This window comes from Musa acuminata, chromosome BXJ1-3, assembly GCF_036884655.1.
Source record: "Musa acuminata AAA Group cultivar baxijiao chromosome BXJ1-3, Cavendish_Baxijiao_AAA, whole genome shotgun sequence".
Classification (NCBI taxonomy): domain Eukaryota; kingdom Viridiplantae; phylum Streptophyta; class Magnoliopsida; order Zingiberales; family Musaceae; genus Musa; species Musa acuminata.
The window spans coordinates 5,362,444-5,385,977 of record NC_088329.1 but is presented as its reverse complement, the minus strand read 5'-3'; the positions used below and the strand labels follow the sequence as shown (position 1 = coordinate 5,385,977).

General features: G+C 34.7%; 1 protein-coding gene across 1 annotated transcript in view; it reads left to right on the top strand.

Annotated features, from left to right (window-relative positions):
• Window positions 1–23,534, top strand: part of LOC135618587 (protein OPAQUE1-like) — a 41,315-nt gene that overhangs the window by 16,669 nt on the left and 1,112 nt on the right. The window contains exons 16-37 of the mRNA XM_065119587.1: window positions 623–754; window positions 4,081–4,190; window positions 6,514–6,574; window positions 9,454–9,631; window positions 10,037–10,242; window positions 10,977–11,096; window positions 13,050–13,148; window positions 14,251–14,472; window positions 15,476–15,615; window positions 16,339–16,447; window positions 16,569–16,619; window positions 16,701–16,787; window positions 17,320–17,490; window positions 17,582–17,728; window positions 18,464–18,640; window positions 18,846–18,983; window positions 19,833–19,903; window positions 19,992–20,091; window positions 20,157–20,213; window positions 20,296–20,352; window positions 20,481–20,561; window positions 20,638–20,720. Coding sequence (XP_064975659.1) covers window positions 623–754; window positions 4,081–4,190; window positions 6,514–6,574; window positions 9,454–9,631; window positions 10,037–10,242; window positions 10,977–11,096; window positions 13,050–13,148; window positions 14,251–14,472; window positions 15,476–15,615; window positions 16,339–16,447; window positions 16,569–16,619; window positions 16,701–16,787; window positions 17,320–17,490; window positions 17,582–17,728; window positions 18,464–18,640; window positions 18,846–18,983; window positions 19,833–19,903; window positions 19,992–20,091; window positions 20,157–20,213; window positions 20,296–20,352; window positions 20,481–20,561; window positions 20,638–20,720 — 2,597 coding nt within the window. The remainder of the gene's footprint in view (window positions 1–622; window positions 755–4,080; window positions 4,191–6,513; window positions 6,575–9,453; window positions 9,632–10,036; window positions 10,243–10,976; window positions 11,097–13,049; window positions 13,149–14,250; window positions 14,473–15,475; window positions 15,616–16,338; window positions 16,448–16,568; window positions 16,620–16,700; window positions 16,788–17,319; window positions 17,491–17,581; window positions 17,729–18,463; window positions 18,641–18,845; window positions 18,984–19,832; window positions 19,904–19,991; window positions 20,092–20,156; window positions 20,214–20,295; window positions 20,353–20,480; window positions 20,562–20,637; window positions 20,721–23,534) is intronic.

Genomic DNA, 23,534 nt, shown 5'->3' with positions numbered 1-23,534 from the left:
TCTGTTTAAGGATAACCGAACATGCTCTAGGCCTAGGTGATATTGTCAGTCTCTATTTTGATGAGCTTATATCAAGCTTGTTCTTTTTACATATGGACTTGTTAAATCTAATGTGAACTTTCTCTACTATGAAGGTTCTCATCTGGCAATCAGTACTAATTCCTGTAGCGTCATGTTGTATTTTTTTTCTCTGAAGATATGCTTAATCCTTTTTTACACACTCAACTTAGAGTTCCATGCATGGCCACCCAAATTTAACATGAAAAATCTTGGATGATAGTGGTCCACAACATATTTACTATCTCCGACTCAAAGAACTCATAATATACAGATCTGGTTTATCTGTCTAATAAAAGTTTTGCATATCATGCCATTCTATTTATATGACTCATAAAAGATCAAAATAATACTCCCTGCCAAATCGTGTTCTGCACTGAACTATATGTTCATGATAATTTTTTTTTCGATGACCTATCTACATTGTTGTAATTAATTTCTAGCTTGATATGCACTTTAAACTCCTTGATTTGGTACTTGTAGTTTCAGCTATAATCGTATTCCAGCAATTCAAGCATTGTGTTTGTGTTGCTATTTACATGTTTTGTTAACCAATCTTTTGTAGCAACAACTTCAATCACTCATGGAAACACTGAACTCAACAGAACCTCATTACATACGTTGTGTAAAGCCAAATTCTTTAAACCGCCCACAGAAGTTTGAGAATCAGAGTGTCCTACATCAATTGCGATGTGGAGTAAGTACCATTTTAGTTCATTTTATATGCCAAATTTGTACTAGCTTTGAATTATTATAGTACAACCTTTATTGTTATACATATTCAAGATCTTCTAGTTTGTTTAGGTTTTTCTTTTGCTTTATTTGATTCTTATGTTGGTATAGCATTCTTTTCTTTATGTAGAAGTTGTCTTGTGCTCTTGTTATGGATAAATTATTTTTGTTGTGATTGGTTACAAAATTTTGATCTCTTCATCAATTTGTACGTGTAGGGAGATTAGAGTTTTTTTAAAAGTTTCCTAACATTTATTTTGTGATTGTTTAGGTTGTCTACTGTTTTTAACTAATTCTAAACTAAAGATAAACACTGTTTTAGTTGCCCTAGATTTGATTGTATATAAATCTGAAATTTGTACCATTATATTCTTTTCTCGGCAAATACTTACAACAGGATCTTTTTTGTGATTCTTAAATGCTATGCTTAACTGCTTACTTTTTCACTTCATCTGCAGTGTATAGTGCCCTTCTGACATTTCAATAATGTAGCATTTGTTGAATCTATTATTTTTTAATATCAAAAGACAGAAACAACCATGTGGTCCGTTGGACAAGTGTCATTAATCTGTCAGCAGGCTGTGTGGTATGCATTCTGTGCTGAGCCAGTTGACATGGCTGCTATGTGGCTGAAACATGGTGGCTGAATAGAAATGAAACAAATTGAAACAATCTGAAGATTATAGTGAAAAAAAAACTCACAAACCTCTCTATTGGCATCTTGGATTTCCTATTCTGCCTCCCCTTTGATGGACTGGTGGTGATCGATAGACTGAGGTGGATCATGGTGCTGTGTTGTCCCGAAAAGCAATGGGGAATTGTTAAATGTTCCTAATGGTCTATTTTCTTTCGGCTTCTTCCTTGATTGAATTATGGACAATCTCACTGTTAAAAAGAGTTTGAACCACCTAGGAAAAGAATGATAAAAATGACTTTGGACAAGAATGGATAATATCAATGATATCTTGTGCCCATGTACTTGTGGACACCATTGATTGAAAAATTGCTTTGACTGATTCGGTATGGGTTAGTGATTTCTATAGGCGCTTGGGGGCTCGCCTAGGTGCTCGGGCAAGGCAAGGCGAGGCCTGAACGCCTTGTTTCATTTCCAGGCAGCGCGCTTCAAAGAGGCGCCGCCTGGGCGCTCACTCGAGCCCAGGCGTTGGGCGCTTCAGGCAAGCGCCCGGGTTAAATCAGGCGATCGAACCAACGTTTTCGGTTTGGTTTGGTCTTCGTTGCTTTATTTGGTTCAATTGAACCAACTAAAGCACTAATATCAGCCTTCTTCTTGCGACTTTTCAACCCTAACCTTTCTCGCCGTTGCTTGCTGTTACCGCTGCCACTGTCGCCGCTCTCCGTCTCGCTATCACTATCGCCGCTCCTGTTGCCGCTGCTCGTTGCTCGTTGCTACCAGTGTTGCCGCTCCTGCTCCCACTGTCACTGCTCGTTGCTACCGTTGCTGTTGTAGTCGCTCGCTGCTCCCGCTCCTCACTGCTACCGCTACCATTGTCGTTGCTCACTGCTCCCGCTCCCGCTGCTACCGCTGTCGCTATTCGTTGCTACCGCTATCGCTATCGTTGCTCTCAGTCAGCAGCCTCGATCTTCCTCTTACTCACACTCTTCTTACTTCGATAGTATACTGTTAACAATATATTAACAATATATTGCTAACTGTATACTAATAACAATATTTTTATTTATTATATTAATAATATATTATTTTGATTTTAATACTGTTAATTTTTATTTATTTGAAATTATTGTTATTGTTTTGAATTTTAAGAGTTTTTGTTAATGTGATATTGTGATTTTGCAAGATTTTCTTAATTTAATATCATATTTTTATTCAAATAATTATATTTATTAATTATATTATATATTTTTATATTTTAACGCCTTGCTTTGCTCGGGCGAGCGCCTAGCGCTTTTTAAATCACTGGTATGAGTGGTATTTACTTGTCCAACAAATACGTTCCAGCATATCGTGTCAATGTGCTGGAATGGACCAAACCCTTATTGGTCCAGCCATGGACCAGTATCAGTCCAATATCGAAAATCGAGAATCTTGTTGGACCCTGTTTTGAAGTTTCCGTTTTGAATTCCTGTTGATGTTGGGTTGAAATGCTTTCCCAGTGTCCATGAAAAAAAGATTATCAATTTAATACTATACTTACATTTATTCTTTTTCCTCTTCTTTCTTTCTGTTATTCCTTTGCTTTCTGATTTAGTATATGGTGTGACTCCAGCATATTACAAACAAAAATTTCGTGCTGGAATCAGCTCTAATCTGTTGGAATCAGCCACAATCGATTGATCTTAGAGAAAATTGTCCAATCCCAACCAAAATTAATAGCTTGTAGTAAAAGAATAAAAAAGATGTAGCCACATGACCTCATTGAAGATGAACCTCATTTTTGGAGCACCTTTTGGTGAATTTGTTATTCCTGTTGTGCGTAAGGGATTGCGTATTGGTATCTTCATATAACTAGGTTTATCTTCAATAAGGGATTGCTTATTTCTTTTCCTTAAACCTTTGTACTCTGTTGTGCATATTTCCATTGCACTTGTTTTGTATTGTTGCATGACAATTAGTACACCTCATTTAATAATGCAAAACTAAGATTTCTATAATTTTAATTTCGTAGACAGTACTTACATCTTGATAAAATAGTTGTTTTGTGTCTTAATGTTTTTTATAGGGGATTTGCTCCTCTCTTAAGGCATAGGAGATTTAGGTGCCTTGGTGATAACTGAGTTTTTTTATTTGGATACTGTCCACAGTGCTCTTACAGTTGTTACGGCTCACCATAGCTATCTCTTTGCTTGTCATAGCTAAGCATCCATATTGCCTCATTAGCATAATATCCACAATATCCTGAGGAGCTTGAATGGATTTATCTTGAGTTGATAGTATTAGCTTCCTTGCAAATCTATATATTTTTGACAAAGAAAATTTGTCTTGGTAGATAGGCCACTAGTTCAATCTAATTTCTTTCCAGTGTGGAAGATTTTTGAGTCATGTCGGAAAATTAGATTTGGAGTATCTTAAAATGTGAGTGCAACCACAATGTATGGAAACAACTGCTTGTATATCAAAGTACCATGCCTGTTTGTACATCTCACATTTGCCTACTACAGCTTTATCTTAATTGTCTTCTTAGTTTTGTTACTTGACATTTTAGATATCATTCACTGGTTCAGAATGTTGTTTATCATATCTAGTCTCTTATATCTGTGTTCTTTTAATTAGTTGCAGCAAGCTATTTGGTCATCATGTATGTTTGTATGCAGGGTGTTCTTGAGGCTGTTCGAATAAGTCTTGCTGGTTATCCGACTAGAAGATTTTATTCGGAATTTATAGACCGATTTGGGCTTTTAGCTCCTGAACTTTTGGATGGAAGGTAGTTGATTTACTGAGCTTATTCTGCTATGACTGGCAGTGGCTGTTGCATTAATTTGAACTGCTTGCACTTTTTTTATTTGATGTGCTATTTGTCTTGCATCTTTAGTTAATTTTTTTCCCAGTTAAATGTAGTTTTTACCTGCTTTTGGATTTGAAGGGTGGACATTCTATGTATCAAAGCCTTATTAGTTCTACAAGTTGGTTATAGCTGCATATAGTTGTACTTCGCTTTCAGTTCACAGGACTTTTATTCTCTAAGTGGATACACTATGAGATGTGATGGCAAGAAGATGATTTAATACATGAGGGTTCAACACATTCAGGTGTACTGACATATGTTATGCTGGAATATACTGCAGTACAAGGGGAGGGAGGGAATAGAAGAGTAGGAGGCAGTGGCTGCATAGAAGGAGAGGGGTACCACTGGCATGTGGCGTGAGAGGGAGGTTTTCTTCTTTTTTTTTGGTTTTTTTGTTTTGGGGAGGCGCCAGAGTATTGTGTGCAACAAGTTTTAGGGTCAAAACTTTGGATGGTAAGCACTGTTCACAGTGCTTCCCTAGCGGTAAGCCCTGATGCCACTTGTGGACGTATTCCTTGGTATGTATACTTGTTTGACATGAATAGGCTGAGTGAAACACTGAAGGTGGGGCTTTGGCATGCTTAATTTGTGTTAATTTACTGTGATTCTTGAGGTTATTTGTTTTATCCTAATTGCTTTTGAGGTTTGTTGGAATTCAAAATTTTGATTGGGTTGGACTGATCAAATCTTTTGGATCAATAAGACTTGTTGCTTAGACCCATGCTTGATCGAGGTTGTTTAGAACTGATAGAATTGGTTGGATCTGACATTTTATCCAATCCTGACCCATCTTAGTCCGACAATTTTGGCTAATGATTCAGTCCAACAATTAGGTAGTGATTACCAACTAGTAATGAGCGTGTGTGTGTCAGCATTTTCCAGATGTCTGCTATAGTAATAGAGTATGTCTTTCATTGATGTTGGTACATACTGGTTGGCATTTTCCAGTTCAAAGACAGTTGGGACAGGGGATGTTGAGCCTCGACTGTGAACTCCACAGAGGATGACTGGCTGGATACTTTGATTGGGTTAAAAATCTCGAATAGCTCCTTGCCTAAGGATGAGATGTAGACTTAAAATCAACTGGGGGATGCCATTCTCCAAGGAGTTCCTCATGGGGATTGCTTTGCCTGACACTTTTGATCTATTTGCTTATGTGGGAGATTGCACTTGCTGACTACCTGTTTGGTGCTTGCATGAGGACTATTTGGACAAGTGTTATATGGATTGCTTTTCATGTTGGATTGCTGTGGTTCACTGTCATGATCATTGATAATATTTAGCTAATCTCAAGTTATCTGGATTCATAGACATAAAACCAACAAAAGAAGGATAAAATTCATTTAGACATTCATACTCTTGAAACCATCTAATGAAGTTTTGAAGCAAAGAAGCATATAATTATAATAACATTTAAAGAATTCAAAGCTTTGAGGCCTTAATGCATGTGGCAATGTGGCATACCTTAGTCCATCACAATGAACCATCGGATCCTACCCTTCTATGCAATGAAAGCTTTGTTATTGAACTTGGTAGTCTACTTTGTAACTGCATGAATTAGAACGTTCAACCAATCTTTTTTTTTTTAGCCTTACTTATCGGTGTAGCTTTAACTATAGTTGCTTTAACATTTTTCTTTCAAGAGTTCATGGTATCACTAAGTTCACATTTACCAAGTGAAAAGAGAATTTCCTTTTCTATTTATATTATCTTTTTCTCTTTCTCCTTTATTTTTTCTGTTCCATGGATTTGGCACTTCTATGTGGTCTTGTCTTTGGCATGCCATCCACAGAGTAGTGCCTGGGTGTGCATTGGTATCTCAATCATTCCTCTGTTTCCAGTAGAGAGGAAAAATCATATGAATGGGTGGCTTTATATGTGGTGTTCTTTTTTGCATTACTCATTCCATATACAATATCTTTCGTCCATGTGTTGTTCCTTGAAGCTACTTCGAATATATGCCAAATGCATATTCCTGGCATACGATGCATTTTGTGATGCAAACACTTGCATACTCTTTGAATTTTAGTTTCAAGGTACATGGCAGTCATAATTTCATCATAATCTATTGCAAAGATTATTGTATGGTGGCATGAGAGTTACCTAATACCCTTCCCGCATTGTATGATTCTGAGCTAGGCTAGTATGCATGCCTTGTGGATGTTAGCACAAGTTATTTGATTTTATTATTACCTTTTTAATAATTTTGATCTATGTTTCTTTGTTCCATATTATCTGGCAGCTATGATGAAAAGGCATTGACAAGAGGAATTCTTCATAAGTTGAAGCTTGAAAATTTCCAAGTATTATTATTGCTTATGAATTCCTTTTTATGCTTCTTAAATTCAATTTGCTACTTGCGAAGCATTTCTTTGAGTATAATGGACATGCTTTATTGCTGATTAGTATGTTATGTATGCTATCTATATATTTTTCTTATTGCTCGTATCTTGTAAGACTTAACCTTTTTGTTGATGGTTATGAGTTGAAGTGCTGGGATTCTGGATGAATGGATAGAGAACAATTGACATAGAGGCAAAGTTTGTCATACCGTAGTGCACCGCTCAATACGGCGGTATGTACCAGTTTGATAGGGGGTCAGTATGGGCAGTATGTATCAGTACATCGGTATGCCCCACTGCACCGTATGTCAGTATGTTGGTATGGCTTGATATGTATTGTACCGATGGCCGATCGGTATATTGGTATAGATTGATAAAGCGAACCAAGCATAGAGGAATATAATTTTGTTTCAAAAAACTGATAACTCATTGTTTAGTCATTGTAGGTTCATATAATAATACCAAAAATGTTTAACAGTATATTATATATAATGAAGAAATGTTATAGTTATAAGAAATCAGGTGAGTCTATTCCATGTTGATACTTCATCTGTTAGGTGTCAGCATGCATGGCTATCTAAATTAGTCTTATATATTAGATGTCACATGCATGACAACTTTAATGGGCTGCTGTCACTTTGTATGACATTCAATAAGAAAGGAAGCTCATCTTACCTACCTATATGTCATACATGATATTGCTTCTCCATCTACAACCCGAATCATTAAAATATAAGACACTCTTTTGGGTATCTAACCACTTAAAGGTAAAGGTGGAAACGGAGTGATTGGAATAAGGAAATAATAGAGTAGAAGGAGAAAGTAAAAAAGGATTAAGATATGATGAATAGAAGACCTCCATATGTCTTAACCAAATAAGTTGTGAATGATATTGCATCATACTTTTGGATTTCACTTATTTTATATTTTTAAGTGTTTCCTTTTTGAAATACATCTTTGTATTTTTTATTTTTCTCTGTATACCTTTATGCAAGCCTCTTTTACACACTTAATTATGACAATTTAGAATGTTCCATATTTTTCAGAGTTGAATTTGTTTGTATTTCTTTTAGTAACATTAGTTCTTAATATTCTCTTATCATGATAAGTATGTTTGCTATATAATATTATAATTCTGAAATGACATTCTCATATTAAAAGTGATTTATTAATAAGGATGGTTTGTAACAAATTTTCCTATTGATAGTATTGAGAGTATGTTTGTTATGTACTTCTAGACTCCCATTTGGTTGTTTAAGTTTAAGAATCATATTGGATTATTTTTTATTTATGGAATGAGTTTGTTATTTGCATCAAGCTGTATCGTCATGAAAAGTGGTTTAGTTAATTTCTAGATGATTAAAATGCCATTGTTATTATTTTTGGGTGGTACCAAGAAAGCACAAATCTGAGTTCCTTAGCATGGGTAACTAATGATTTTAGTTGTTGTCAACAATCATAATATGTAAAATGAGACATATCTAATGTTTGTTATGTATTATTATAGAATGTATCTCTTTTTCTTATGTTATGTATCCATTGTGAATCTGAAATAATCATGTATAAGTATGTTAAATGTGGCAGTTCAGCTCCAGTTCCTGGGAGTTGGGATGTGACAACTAAAGCAGCTGAAGCTTGGCCGTAGTGGAATTTCTTGTGATTGCAGAGTCTTAATTCATATTTTATTAGCTCGTAAACTCCTAATAATGAGCCTAGCAGTCTCCTACTTACTAATATGTGTCCAATTTTTTGACTTAGAGAGCATATCACTTTCCACAATAATTATAGCTGTTTAATATAATTATTAATATTCTTATATACCTATCTGAATTTTACATATAAAAAATGTCTAAAAATAAATGCTAGAATCATGCTGCTAACATGGTTCTCCAAAATTGGTTCTGGAGGTGGGGACACAGATCTTTATATTTTCCCAAATTCACTTATCTGCCTGTGTTAACATTGAATTACCAAAACTTGACATGGAGTCTGATTTATAGGGATGCTGGCTCTTTTTAGCATAGTTCTTACTGTCTACATTTTGATAACTTTATTACAAGCTAAGATATCTGAAACCTTGATATGTTTTTTATAGACTTTGAGGTGCTGAAGCTTTTCTTACATTTTGATAATATTATTGTTTTTTAGTTTCTCTCATAGATTTTCTTGCACTGTAATGGAAATGCAATTTTATAATTCTTAGGCTCTTCCATTTAGTTGTGCATGGCACAGACTAAGCAAAATGCTTTTTTGGCTTAGGGCAAGTTGGTACATTCTTAAGTATAACACTTTATGGTATTTCCAAATTTTCTGTGTGGATGTTGCTGATCATGTGGTTATTGAAATATGTGTCTCATACACAGGGCCATATATTTGACCTTTATATTCAGAATGTAAGCTTACATTGTGTAACGCTTTGCTACTGTCAAGTTTTCTTTTTTAAAATATCATAACCTTTTTTATTGGTACTATTCAGTATTCAGTATATCCATATCTTTGTGAAAATGGGCTCTCGTTTTTTCAGTCTGCTGAACAAATATGTTTGTCAACCATTTAGAATTTTTAGGTTGATCTGTTCCTTAAGCAGTTGTTTAAAAGTCATATTATTACTATAAAGCTTATTAATGAAGTTCCTATAATTTAGTTTAGTTATCATCACTGTCCTGGCTCATGTCATTCAAATCCTTCTTTCATAGCCTTCTTGACTCCTACGTGCAAAAAAACAAAAAAAGATTCATGCTTTCAGCTTTCTAAGTTTACTCTGTGTGACCACATATATTTTTATCTGAGTCATCGAACATGACTTGGTATTAGCTTACAAAAGCAGTACTTCTTACCAGCTTGGCAGGAATAAAGTTTTCCTTAGAGCTGGTCAAATTGCAATCTTAGATTTACGGCGTAATGAGGTTTTGGAAAATGCTGCGAAGTTCATTCAGGATCGTTTTAGAACATTTGTGGCTCATAGAGAGTTTGTTGTGACTCGAGTTGCTGCAATTACTCTCCAAGCATATTGCCGAGGTAATTTACATCATTGCTTTATTTTATATTAGGAGCACACAGAAGTATGAACTCACTGAAATAATTGTGCATCGATGATCATCATGTTTACTAAATTCTGACTTTTAAATACTGTGCATTGAACATTTGATTCTCGACAACATCGTGATTATTTATTTTTATGGTATTTGATTATAAACACTGGATATATGGGTTGTACTAGGTTTAAGCCAGGAATCAGTCAATTATAACCCAGAGAACGAAACTAAGAGTTGGACCAATTTAAGTTGTGGGCAAAATTTTACACCTATGATGGTCCATTTTTTCGTGATGTCAGTTTAGTTAGCTTAGTTGAATGCTGATTGTCCCAGATGACATGCTCCTATTGAAGTAAGATGTCTGGAATTTCTTTTCTATTGTTTTTAGGCTGTTTATCCAGAAGAATGTTTGCAACTAAAAGACGAATAGCAGCTGCGGTTTCAATTCAAAAACATGTTCGAAGATGGCTGTTACGGCGGACTTTCTTGCAAGTTTATTCAGCAGTTGTAGTAATTCAATCTAGTATTCGGAGTTCCATTGGTCGGCAGAGATACGTGTGTATTAAGGAGCATAGGGCTGCGGTGTTTATCCAGGTTCTTTCTCATCATGTTGATATTATACTTCATAAAGGGTTTTGATGTCTCATTTTAGTGTTGGCTGATTATGCTAAATGGTTGTTTATTTCCATTCGCTTGCTGTCACATGTATCTTGGTTTGGTCAAATTTATATATCTGAAGCCAGTGAATCTTACAACCACAATCTTCTTGGTCAGCCCCTTTTGTATAATTGAGTGACTCTGTTTTTTGTAGTTTTTAATACAAGCAGTGGTCTGACGTATAACTTGAATATTTCTTGACTTGGTGCATAATTAAAAAGAACGTAGGTGATCCATTTCATAATTGTTTTCATTGTGATATTATTTATTTTTTAAATTTATAACTTTCAATTTTAAATTTTTTATCTATTTATTTCTGCTGCTGAATAAATACTTCAGCTTCATGCTCTGCCCGACTAGTAAAATATGATTGGAACTCCTAGATTTTCTGATGACTCTTGTCGAATATTGGCATTCTTGATATTTTCTTCCAGAATAATATCATGACTTTCTGGAGTTCCACTTCGTCCTGAAACTGATCAGACTTTTGCAACTTCATGGTTGTTCTTGTAAATTATTGTTTAATTATGTTGTGTCTACTACCTTTAAATTACATTTTACACATTATCGTAGATCAATGTCGGGCTTCTTTTTCTTAGTCTGTTTATATGTGTTGCATCTGCAACTAAGTTTCATCTGCAAGAGCTGATGTTTCCTAACACTCTGAACAGGCTTGGTGGAGAATGTTAAAGACATGCATGGCTTTTCAGGAATACCGAAATGCTGTGGTGTGCATTCAATGTGCTTGGAGATGTAAACTTGCAAAAAGGGAGCTTCGGAGGCTTAAATTGGTACGATCTCTTCCTTTCATTCAGTGATGTAGATGTGACTTAAATTGTCAAATTTTGGGTACAAGCTGATGTTGCCACTGGAACTGGTTATATATGTAAGTTTGTGCAGTCACCTCAATATGTCAGCATGTCAGCAATCTCATGATAATATAGGTTCAAATTAACATGTCACTAATAGAGCAACAACCAAAGTGGTTCTTTCCCCAACCATCACAAAGTAAAATATACTAAGTAGAAGTACTGTATTTAGAATGACAAACTTGTTTTCCTGTCTTGCAGAGGATTCTTAATGATCCTTGGTACTAGTTCCCAGTGAAATTTTGGGAGATGCACTGAAATGCTAATGCTGAAAATTTTATGATACTGAAATTAGTGCAAGGAATTGCAAATGCATGATCCCGAATGACTACATGTTCAAGCTGTTAACTCAATTTTGTGTGATAGAATGTATAGAGAGAGAGATGGTTTCAATGTAGTACCTATGACATTATTTTGGTCATTAGTATCTGTTGTTTGTATGAGCATTAGAAACTCTAATAAACCTTAATCTTCTGTCATCTTAGCACCACATGTAATTCTGACCTTTTATAGACAAAATAGTTTAGAGAATAGATTCTTGAATTTTATTGGTTGTACTATACATATATCTGAAATCCATCAGAAGCTGCATCTTGGAATGAGTTAATCTTTTTGTACCATTCACAACTCATAGTTTATTTCAAAGATGTCTAGAAAGTTCAACATTACTTGACATGTTTGCATGACTTGAATTAGTAGATGTACTACGAATATGATTCTTACTAATATACACAATTAAGATGTTGATCTACATTAACAAAGATCTTGTTGGTTGAGTGGGAGTTGGAACAGGTAGTGAGGATTGGAGAAAAGAAGAGCCTCTTGTAAGAAATACTATTTATTATTAAAAGAATAGAGTGGCTTAAAATAAATCAAATTGAAATGTATTTATGGTTGTACAATGATAGATGCATCATGTATCGTTGTCATGCTGTCAGTTCTGTTATACATGCCTATCGTACATTGTCAATTGAAGGATGGTTGAAAATGGCATTCAGCCAGGAAATAATTCTAGATCAAAAATTGAAAACAAGAAAGGAAATAATAAAATTTTAATTTTTTATAAACCTTAAGACATGTACAAATAAAAAGCAGATGGTATTTACCTGTAATTTATAAAAGCCATTGGATTTTAACTACATGCTACAGCATATGATTATCCGTGTTCTATTTCTCTTTTGTCCTCTTTTCACTTTCACATCTCTCTCTCACTTTCTCAAATGTTTGTCAATATACACATTGTGAAAATCTAGTATTGTTTGATAAGAGAACATAAGTATTTATTATAGAAAATTGTTAGTATTAGCCTGTGACTTACTAAAGTCATAGGATTTTAAATATATACTGCAGCATATACTCAACCCTGTTGTATTTCTTTTGCTTTCTTCTTACTTTGCATCTGTTTCTCTCACCATCTCAACTTTTCTCATTGTATGCATGAATGTTGCAGCAACATTCTTCATTTTGTTGTTCTTCACCAGAACTGCTTAGGTCTTGTATATTTTTCCTTTTTTTCCTTCTCTCCTGCCTCTCTTCTTTTTATTGTTATTGTCCAATCGGAATCTGTAAAAATGATTCTTTTTATGGTAAAGCTAATAATAACCTTTTTCAGATTCTTGTCTTTTTATTGCTGTGTTATTCTTTATAGTGGGCGCAACATGTTGCTTATTGCTTTCTTTAACTTCTAGTCATACATCAGAAAATTTTCTAATAGTCTTCAACTCTATGTATTCTCATATAGATAATTACTAGTTGGCTTCTTAATTTATCCTGACGCTACTATTTTGTTTACTCTGTATGGACACGTAGCTTTGTATATTAGATTTTGCTGTTTCAAGTAGAGAGATTTACTTACTTTCATCTTAAAACTTGAAGGCTGCAAATGAAGCTGGAGCTTTACGTGAAGCTAAGAGTAAGCTTGAGAAGAGATTGGAAGATCTTTCATGGCGTTTGGCTTTAGAGAAAAAGCTGCGGGTAAAACCAACATTACAGCTATATTTTTGAGCTATCTTCATTTTCTTTTTCATTTATGCGTGTTTCATTTCAATGCAGAAAATTTATTGCTACTTAATTAGTCTTGTATGATTATATCACAAGTGAATTCTATTGCTTTGGTAGCTTGTAGTAGGTTAATTGGTGGTCCATTGTGTTTGACATTATTAGAACATGAAATACTTCCAGTAATATGAAAAAAAAAAAGGCTAGATGCATAATGATGTTATGTATCATGTTCTTGTGACATTGACATTTTTGACAGATTTACAAACTCAACATATGAACCTGCATTCTTCCTATTAGTTTATCACATTTTAAAATGTGTTGCCAAATCTATGTGATCTTTCTATGAGAAATGTAAGATATGTTTCCATTATCTAGTTGCAAGAATGTAATTATCAGTCCAATTCTGGTTTCAATAACCAGTTGGACCTCTAAGGTACCAGGATATTGGGTGGTATATAAACCTGTATTGCTCGGTTCAAAAGAGTAATAAAAGAATTAAATCTTGGTTCGTATCAACTTAAATGGTCTGGTACCTGTCCTTCGTCATATTTGTAAAACCGTTTATTACGTACTGGCTTAATTGGTATTTGATTTCTTGGATCTGAAAATATGGATGAAGAGAATAAGATGCAGAAATTTCACAATCTAAAATAACAATTGAAAGAGAATTGTTGTGGTGATTGTGATGTGTATGCCAAGTTGTACATTGATGACTTGAATTTGTGGACTTAAGTGCACAGTATGAGGATTGTTAGGAATGAAGAAATTGTTGATCTTATAATTGCTGCTGCTGATGTGCTTAAAAGGGCATACACATTTTGGATTTTGTTATGTGAAGGGAAATCTGCAGCTGCTTTTCCCTAACTGCAGATGGATATTTCAATTTTAGACAATCGTGCAAATATTATTGTATAGTTGCTGCATTGTTTGTACCTTCGTAAGAAAGAATTTGCAACTATTTGCAAGGTTGTCTATTGACCGTTTGGTTACCGCCTCTTCTGTTTTTTTTCTTATTTAAGTGGTGTATTGCTTCTATATTCTTTGCTAAGTTCCTGCATGAACTTCTCTATTGTAGTTTGCAAGTGAAGAGTCAAAAATGCTGGAAATTTCAAAACTTCAAAAAGCTCTGGATTTAAAGAATGCTGATCTGGATATGGCAAAGTCGGCTACTGCCATAGAGTGCAAAAAGAATGCCATGCTTCAGAATCAGTTGAACAGTACTTTGAAGGAAAAGGAAGCTATCATGATTAGCCTCAATGCAATGTCAGAACTTAAAAAGGAGAACTTGAACATGCAGGTTTGGCTATCTTATTTCATGCAAATGACTTTCAAGGAAATATCTGATTTGATTGTATTTTTATTGTTCTTAGTTACTTGTATGATCTTTTACTTGTACTGTCCAACCTAAGGTATATGTTGAAGCTAACAAGGTTGATAAAATTATGTAAGATAAGACACTAATCAGGAGTTTATACCATTAAAAGTTATAACAACTTTACAATCCAGATCACACGAAAACAACATTTGATATCAGTTTTTATGAAGATCCATTAACCTTGTTCTAAATTTTTGATATTACCTAAACTCTAGGCATGCATAATTTCTCACCTACAGTACTTGTGGCATCAAGTGTTTTCTAAGATAAAAAGAAAAGATAAAACAAGGTTTTTAATTTCGGGTACCAGACCTGTTTTGGTCGATTGGAGCAGTATGGTCTATTCTGGCGTACTGACATACAAGTACGCTGATATGTACCCCAGCGCAAAAGAAGTGGGGAGGGGGAGGGGGAGCATGGGGAAGAGGAGGTGGAAAAAAGGAGTGGAGGGAAGCAGTGATAAAGATGAGGATGTGATGAGAAAGCTTGTCTCATGTTAAAGTTGGCATATAAATTAAGAAGGTACATGTTGATATTAGTTTATCAAATATGAACATTGGTAACTTTTGTTCCTATATTTTCTCACTCTTTTTTGTTTTTACGGTTGTGTTCTTGTTCCATTTAGTTTGGGTTTTTCTTAGTCCAATTATCAAGTTGATTGAAACGTGCTAATTTTAGAGAGATGTATACAGTCACTATGCATGTCGTATCTTAGAAATGCTTCATCCAAGAAAAGTACAACATTTGTTTACCGATGAATAATCATTCTAATGGCTTCCTGTTAAATTTACTGTGACTATGACATCCTTATAAATAATCTTTCATAGGTTAGTTGTTCCATTCTGTCATCTCTTCGGTATACATCCTCATTTTTGTCATTGTTTATATTACTGTTTCTTTGTGTTTGTTTTGTTTTGTTTTGCAGAATTCTGTCCAGTCTCTTGCAAAAAAAAATTTGGATTTGGAGAGTGAGCTTCTTAAAGCAAAAAAGTGTAATGATGAAACCCTGGAGAAATTACATGATATGGAAGAAAAATGTCTAGAGCTTCAAGGGAACTTGAACAGGTTTGTTTTAGTTCTTGAGTTTGAACTTCAACATCAACCAAAGAAAGGAAATTGGAAAATTAACTTGTTGAGAATCTTTTATTATTTATTTTCTTTTTAATTAAACTATATTATACAAATAGCACTCTGATCTTGTCAATAGCTTAAGTCGAAATTGGAAAATGTTTTTAACTTATGGGATAAGATTTGACATATTCTAGTCACATGCATATCGATGTTCCTAGTTCTCAGTATGGGCACTGTATACAGACCATGTGCTTTGTAGTACCATACATGCACGAAGAATTATGGCCAACATATGAATCTAGGAAGCACTGATGAATGCTTCTTGCACCTAACTAAAATTAAATGCAATCAAAAGAATCTTTGAAAGTTAATCTGGTGAATGCCATATGCTTCAGAAAAATTCTGACATAGTGCCCTTTGCTTCAGAAAAAGAATCTGATGAATGCCCTTTGCTTCAGACAAAAAAATGATAAGTGCCCTTTTGCTAAGATCCATTTTGAGCATATATTTAATGGCTTTTTTAGATGATCCAGCTTTTCATTATTAGCCACCCATTCTATATGCTAACTCCTTATGGCAAGGACAGTATGCCCCAACTGTTCATCTATTAAAGTACTGCAAAAAAAAAAAATCATCTTATGAAAGAATATTCTGCTAGTTATATTTTCCATCACACTTTTTTTTTTATCTTATCACATTATTCATTTGATTTCTCAGCTTGGAGGAGAAGCTTTCAAGTTTGCAAGATGAAAATCATATCCTCAGCCAAAAGACAATAAGCATGTCACCTATGAACAACCTTTCTGGGGTCAAACCTTTATCTGAGGTTCTTATGTTGTTATCGTATTGTTCAGTTTGTTGATTTTCTTTCCATTTTGTAAATAAGTTGCTTTGGAAAAGACTATTGACTGAGATGATTTATCCTTTTGTCTTTTCTGCAAATATAGAAATACTCGAATGCACTTGCGCTATGCAACATTGACCAGATGCCTACATTTGTAAGATTAATCGTCTTGTTGGTTTTTGGCTTTTTCCATTTAACTTCTGGGTTTGCAATTAATGTTCATTGTTCAATGTAGGAGACGCCACCTACAAAATATCTTATTCCTCTTCCTCAAAGCTTGTCGGTATCACGAAGGACAAGGAGGGGTGTTGAGAGACACGAGGTAATTTCTATGTTGCTTTTTATCAGATGTAATCTTGAGTTTGTTCAAGAAAGTCCAATTATGTTACTCTGGGCCTTCTAAAGATAATGCATGCTGGGAATTTCATTGTATGTGTCTAATTTGTTTTTCCAAAATTGTGTCTAAATTACATTTCGTCTTATAGTATCTCTTTTTATTTGGAACATTATTTTATTATTTTGTTCTTTTTGCTGTTTATTGTTTAAAGCATGGTATGCAATTTCGAATGGTACCGCTCGGTACGGGTGGTACGTACCGGTTCGATAGCATACTGTTACGCGGACCGCCCACTATCGGACGGACCGTGCTACAGTACTATAATAATACACTAAGGTATGCCCTGGTGTACCGCTCGGTATGCTGGTACCGTACCGTACCGAGCCAACCTCGAAACATCGGTATGGTACGGTATTGCATACCTTGGTTTAAAGTGCTGTGATTTTTCCATAAAAATCTTACTTTATGTCAAGTAATACTTTCTTCTTGGTCTCAATCTAAGCAAGATATTTTGCAGGAAAATCATGAACTGCTTTTAAGGTGCATTAAAGAAAATTTGGGGTTTAAGGAAGCTAAACCAGTTGCGGCTTGTGTCATTTATAAGTGTCTTCTCCATTGGCATGCCTTTGAGGCTGAAAGAACAGCTATTTTTGATTTCATAATTGAGGGAATCAACGATGTTCTAAGGGTTAGAAGTTGATTTTTTTTATTTGTATTTCTTGTGATCTTTACTTCAATTAAAATATAAGAGTTGTTGATTTTTGATTCATATGTTTCAGGTGGACAACGAACATGATAACTTACCTTATTGGTTGTCCAACACTTCTGCACTTCTATGCCTCTTGCAGAGGAATCTTCGATCAAATGGTTTCCTTGCAACACCTCGACGTTCTGGATCCTTGGGTCTAAATCGAAGAAATGTACAAGTTAGTTATCAACAGCAACCTAATTTTTTTCTGGCTACTGGTTGACTTTTTTTTTCTGATTTGAAAGCCCATGTGGCTGCTGAATCACTGCTTGCCCAAAATGGTTTTATCAATTTGGATTTTTCTAATCACTACCTACCCAAGAATAGTTGTTTGATATATTTAGACTGTACAGGCTGCTGCCTAGATAGAGTGGGAGGGTGGGTTTTGCTTGAATGAAAGATTTATTTTTTTCTGTGCTTCAGGGAGGTGGTACGGGATAACCTAGGATGTTGATGAATGAAGTTTCATGTCTGGAATCTTACATGGCTAGAAGATGTAGGCTTTATAACATGCTTAGAGATAAATTAGGATATTGATGAATGAAGTTTCATGTCTGGAATCTTACATGGCCAAACGATGTAGGCTCTATAACATGCTTAGCTAGGAGTCCTTAAGAGTTGGTGCAGAAGTTGTTGTAGAACAAGATACTGATCCAATTCAGAAAGAATGCTTGTCCATTGTAAGCTAATTTCAGTTTGATTTTTTGAAGGTCCAATACTTTTTTATGGTCTCTTTTCTTTCTTTGACTACTTGGATAAGTTGTCATATTGGCTAATATATATGTTTGAGATTTGGCTTTAACACTTGCCATTAGCCTCCAATGCATGTATACTTGATTTTAACACTTGCATTGTGGATTTTTAAATAACTGAACCTGTGTTCTTTAGGTCTTAAATTTATATACCCTTGCAGAGTCTGAAATCACCTTCAAAGCTTATTGGAGGAGATGATAACCTGGCATATGTGGATGCACGGTATCCAGCTATCCTTTTTAAGCAGCAATTGGCTGCCTGCTTGGAAAAGATTTTTGGATTGATGAGGGATAACCTGAAGAAGGAGATTTTACCACTTCTCAATCTTTGCATTCAGGTGGGGTGTTGGTTACATAGTTGTTATATGTTAAGTTTTCCATACATTGTGATATTATTCTCACTGATGTTCATGGTACTCCTTGATGATATTAGCACTATCCTGTCTTTATAAAAGAAGTAAAATAATAATCAAGTTGACTTAACCTGTAAATATTATCTTTTATGAGGAATATTATTCGTTTCTTTTAAATAATTTGTTGAAGGCTCCAAAGTCTACTCGAGGACCTAGCGTAAGGACATCAAAGTCACCTAGTGGTGTTGCTCAACCACCGTTGAATACTCACTGGGACCGCATAGTCAGATTCTTGGATGCACTTATGGATCGGTTACGTGAAAACTTCGTGAGTTTTTGCTAGTTAATTCTTTTATGATTGTTTATTCATTTTACAGTTAATATTCTAGAATGTTGATTTAACTCTTTTATTTTGATTTGGATTATGCTGCTGCAGAAAGCCTTCTCTCTTTGTTGGCATGTTATGTTGAAAATATGCTTGATTTTGTTAGAGGAAAATTGATTCAGTTTAATGTAAAAAGGTGTGCACATGAGGATTGTGAAAGAAAGCATGTCAGGATAAGAGAACAATAAATCTTTTGATATTTTTTATGTGCAATAGGTGGGCTGAAACAATCCCAACTTAAGGGCTGGTATTTGTTGCTACCTACCAAATGTTGGTTAACAACATAATTCAAGTGTAGGGTGGTACTTTTCACTGAAATGGACAGAAATACATTTTGTATGATGTTGTCTTGGCATTGTGTCTTGATCTTCATTTTGCTTAGTCAATTGGATTAAAACTATTGTCAATTTGGCCCAGATTATTATATTTGGAATAAACTCTTCTGTTATTCCTTCGAGTTGCTAGATAGCATCTGGCGATCTGAGGGTGTGTCAATGTGACTAGTGTGTTGTTCTGTTTCATTTGAAGTTCCCTGAAAATAATTATATTTTGTTTCAGCAAAACCTGAAACTTATTTGAAAGAAATTATGCACAATAGAGATAGATGAGGCTTCTGCTGCAGCAATCTATATTCATATTCTTTCAATTGGCTTCATTTTATGTTTGGGTTCACTAACCTTCATCTTTTGTATTTTTTCTCGTTTCTTTCTAAATGCAATTTCCTTATTCATTGTCTAATTTATTTTTTATAACTTTAGTTTGAATTATATTTTTTTTCCAATTCTCACATAGGTACCTTCATTTTTTATACGTAAGCTGATTACACAGCTCTTCTCGTTCATTAATATCCAGCTTTTTAACAGGTAAATGTTTCTTTCCTTTGGAGTCACAATTTTTAACTAATATCATGACTTAAGATGAACAATATTATTCTCTATTTGTGAATGCTAGTCTCTTACTACGCCGTGAATGTTGCACATTCTCAAATGGTGAATATGTCAAGTCTGGACTTGCTTTGCTGGAAAAGTGGATTGCAGATGTTACAGAGGAGGTGAATTTATATTTTTGAGTGCTTAGGTTTTGAACTAGCACCACTTAATATGCTGTATTCTGCAGTATGCAGGAACTTCTTGGCATGAGCTAAACTACATCAGGCAAGCTGTTGGATTCCTGGTAAACTAATGTCAACATGTTTCGAGGTCTTGATTGGAGCTTTCATTTTAAATTCTTTGCTAATCTCAATTAAAAATGATAGATTATACATCAGAAGCGGAAAAAAACTCTTGAAGAGATAAGGCAAGATCTTTGCCCGGTATGATCAAATGTTCATATTAAATTTCTGGAATTATTACTACCTTGATCAATATCTACCAGGAAAAGTATATTTTGTGATCATATTGGCAGTCATTTAGATTATGTTCTTTTTCTGACCTTGATCAGGCATTGAGTTTACGGCAAATTTATCGTATATGCACAATGTACTGGGATGACAAATATAGTACACACAGTGTATCAAATGAGGTCTGTTATATTGACTCAGTATCTCTTTCACTTGATTTATTTTTGTTTATTGGACTAAAATTTTGTGGGCTTATAGGTTGTTGCAACAATGAGAGAAATGGTCAACAGAGACTCTCAGAATCTTGTATCAAATTCATTTTTGTTGGATGATGATCTATGGTATGCTTCTTACAAAGAACAAAAAAAAGAAAAAGCCCTTATGAGATATTACTCCAGAAATAAAGGGTTCTTGTCATAAATTTTATGATTTAAGTTAAGCATGATGGTTGTATTGTCTCTTCAACTATAGTTCCCTACCACATGTTTTCATATAATAATATCAATACCGGTATTAGAATTTTGTTCAATTGATACATGCCAGGATAGAAAGCATAGTACACCAACAGAAAATGCTAAAAAGTATATTAGACCAGTATGTGGTTGGACTGTTATAATACATTCCATATACTTCAAATTTGAGAACTCTCCGCCATTTGAATACCTGTGGTATAGCCCACATATGAACTTGATGGTCTTCATATATTCATCTCCTTCTCAAACTCCTTCCCATCATCAAACCTCATGTATTGCCTCTATCCTCCCAGCATTTCTTCATGAACACCTTTGTCCTCTGGTCACTATCAAAACCCTTGATTATCACGTGTCATCTGTTTATTCTTGTGCATTACTGATGAATAATAACTGCCTGACCTGGTAGTGTATTCATAGAAAAAACTTCAGGTTCTGACCACTGACATTGTGGCTTTATTGTAGCATGTGTTTTCACTATTTTCATTTTGTTGAGTTCTGTTATTACTTTTTAGTGATATTCCAAATATTAACAAAATGGAATAGCAGTATCCATAACATGATATCTTGAGAAGAATGCTGATTGAGTGTGCATCTAATTACCACATTACCTCATCCATGAAATATCTGTCATAGTTAAAAAAAAATTGCTTTTTCCTAGTTTATGTCTTTATGGCAGAACCATGTTTTGGAACTGCATATATATCAGTTCTCAAAGTTTTTGTAGGATAACTTTATGCATTAAATGCACTGGATGAATCTGCCTATTCTTTTTGTATGATGGTATTGTAAAATTTTCAATTGTGTTATTGCCATAGTTCGCAATACCATCTGGTACACTTTTGGTATGGATGGTATTTACTGGACCGACAACCTATCAGCAGACCAGGGTAAGCCTGGCACTTCAAGCCCGGTATAAAGTGTACCTTATGGGTTTGTTCTATCTGGTAGTGACTTTGTACCACCTGGTAACAGGATTCAACCCGAAAACAGGATTTTATTTTCCAACTTTTTCTCTGTTATTTCTGAAACTCAGTGCAGTACTGGAGTGTGGGTACATGGTACGCTGGTGTAGCCCAAATCCATATAGGTTTGAGCCTAGACTAGCACAGGTTCAGTAGCCGAAATTACAAACACTGGTTGTAGTAATACCTCAAATGATTTGAACAAAGTATGTAAATCTCAGGCTACAAAACTGACAAAGCATCATGCAAAATTCATCATGCAAAATTCATCATGCTAAGGGGAAAATATATGGATTGTGAATAATGCCCTTTACAACTTTGGAAACAAGGTAAGATTTTTTATATTGCATTGTTGATAGGAAATAATGATTTCAAAAAAACGCCCCAAAATCTTCATCATTTGCAAAGCCAATGTCATGTACTCCCCCTCAACCAGCTTCTCCTTATCCTCTAATTCCCTGTACCTCTCTCCAATTTTGCCTTCTGACATCATTGAGATGCCAATTCTTGTATGTAAAAACCACATCTAGCCTAATTAAGACTCTTTGAAACCCATTGCTTGCTAGAAATTTCTGGCTAGCACCTGTTCTCATCCTGTTGGATGGCTGTAGTCCACCACTCACCTGCCTCTACCATGTCCTCTTAGGTCATGTCACCTATCATTGGTCCACCAACACTTGTCACCAATGAACTCTAGTTCCGCTCCTACTGGCCAATGACCTCTAAGCCTTTCTCTCAATAAAATGTAATGGGAAGCAGAGTATAGTTTTGCTGCTCACAATAAAATTCCAACTGCTAGGTAAAATTAATGACCAGCGACAGGACATATTATATTCTTTACACCTACATGTAATGATCTAGATGATGAAAATTGCATAATGTTATTTGTATTATCTAAAGATTAACTGATTCATGTGGCAAACATTAAAATTCTGTTTGGGTCTAGCTCAATGCATGATTAAAATCTTGTTCCAATAACGATTTTTTGTAATCAGTCTGATTGGTAGAAACCTGATATACTGGATCGTATACCAACCCTTATGGCCCAATATCAAAAAGCAAAATGAGAAAAAGTGACTACTCACTGATATTTGATTCCTTTGCTTAATGTAATTTCAAACAAGTGGAGTTCAAGTTCGCAATGAGCTAAAGTTTGAGTTGTTAATGCTGTTTTGGCATCCCTTAAACCATTGTAGAGTAAAATGTCTTAGATTGGATGATGACAAATTAAATTATTATGAATCAAATGGTATGACCTCTTTTTTATGTGAATTAATATTTTAGTCAACTTTATGGTGTCCGATCTCTTTATATAGTCTAAATTTGAATTTACATATTGTTAGTGGATAATATCCTTTTATTTGTTCAACTGTTTTCTTCTGGCATAGCAAGGGTTTTGGGCTCGTCTCATTTAAAATGGTCATATGTTTTGTGCATGTTTTTCTTCGTATGCTAAAGAAGTGGTAGCATTTTTGTTGGATATAATATGCTCCAAAGATGAAAACTACTCTGATGTTCTTCTTTTTCCAATGATGTTCCTTTTATCTGGACCCGTCCGTCACACTTGACACAACTTGATTAATGCTCCATGCAGGTTTTTGCCATTTTATCTCCTCTGTCTCTTTCTACCTTCTCTCTTTCTGTTTCCAAATGATATATTCTCGTGGTTCTACTTCTACCTATGTCCTACAATGTAATCTCGATCCAATGCTCTTTCTCC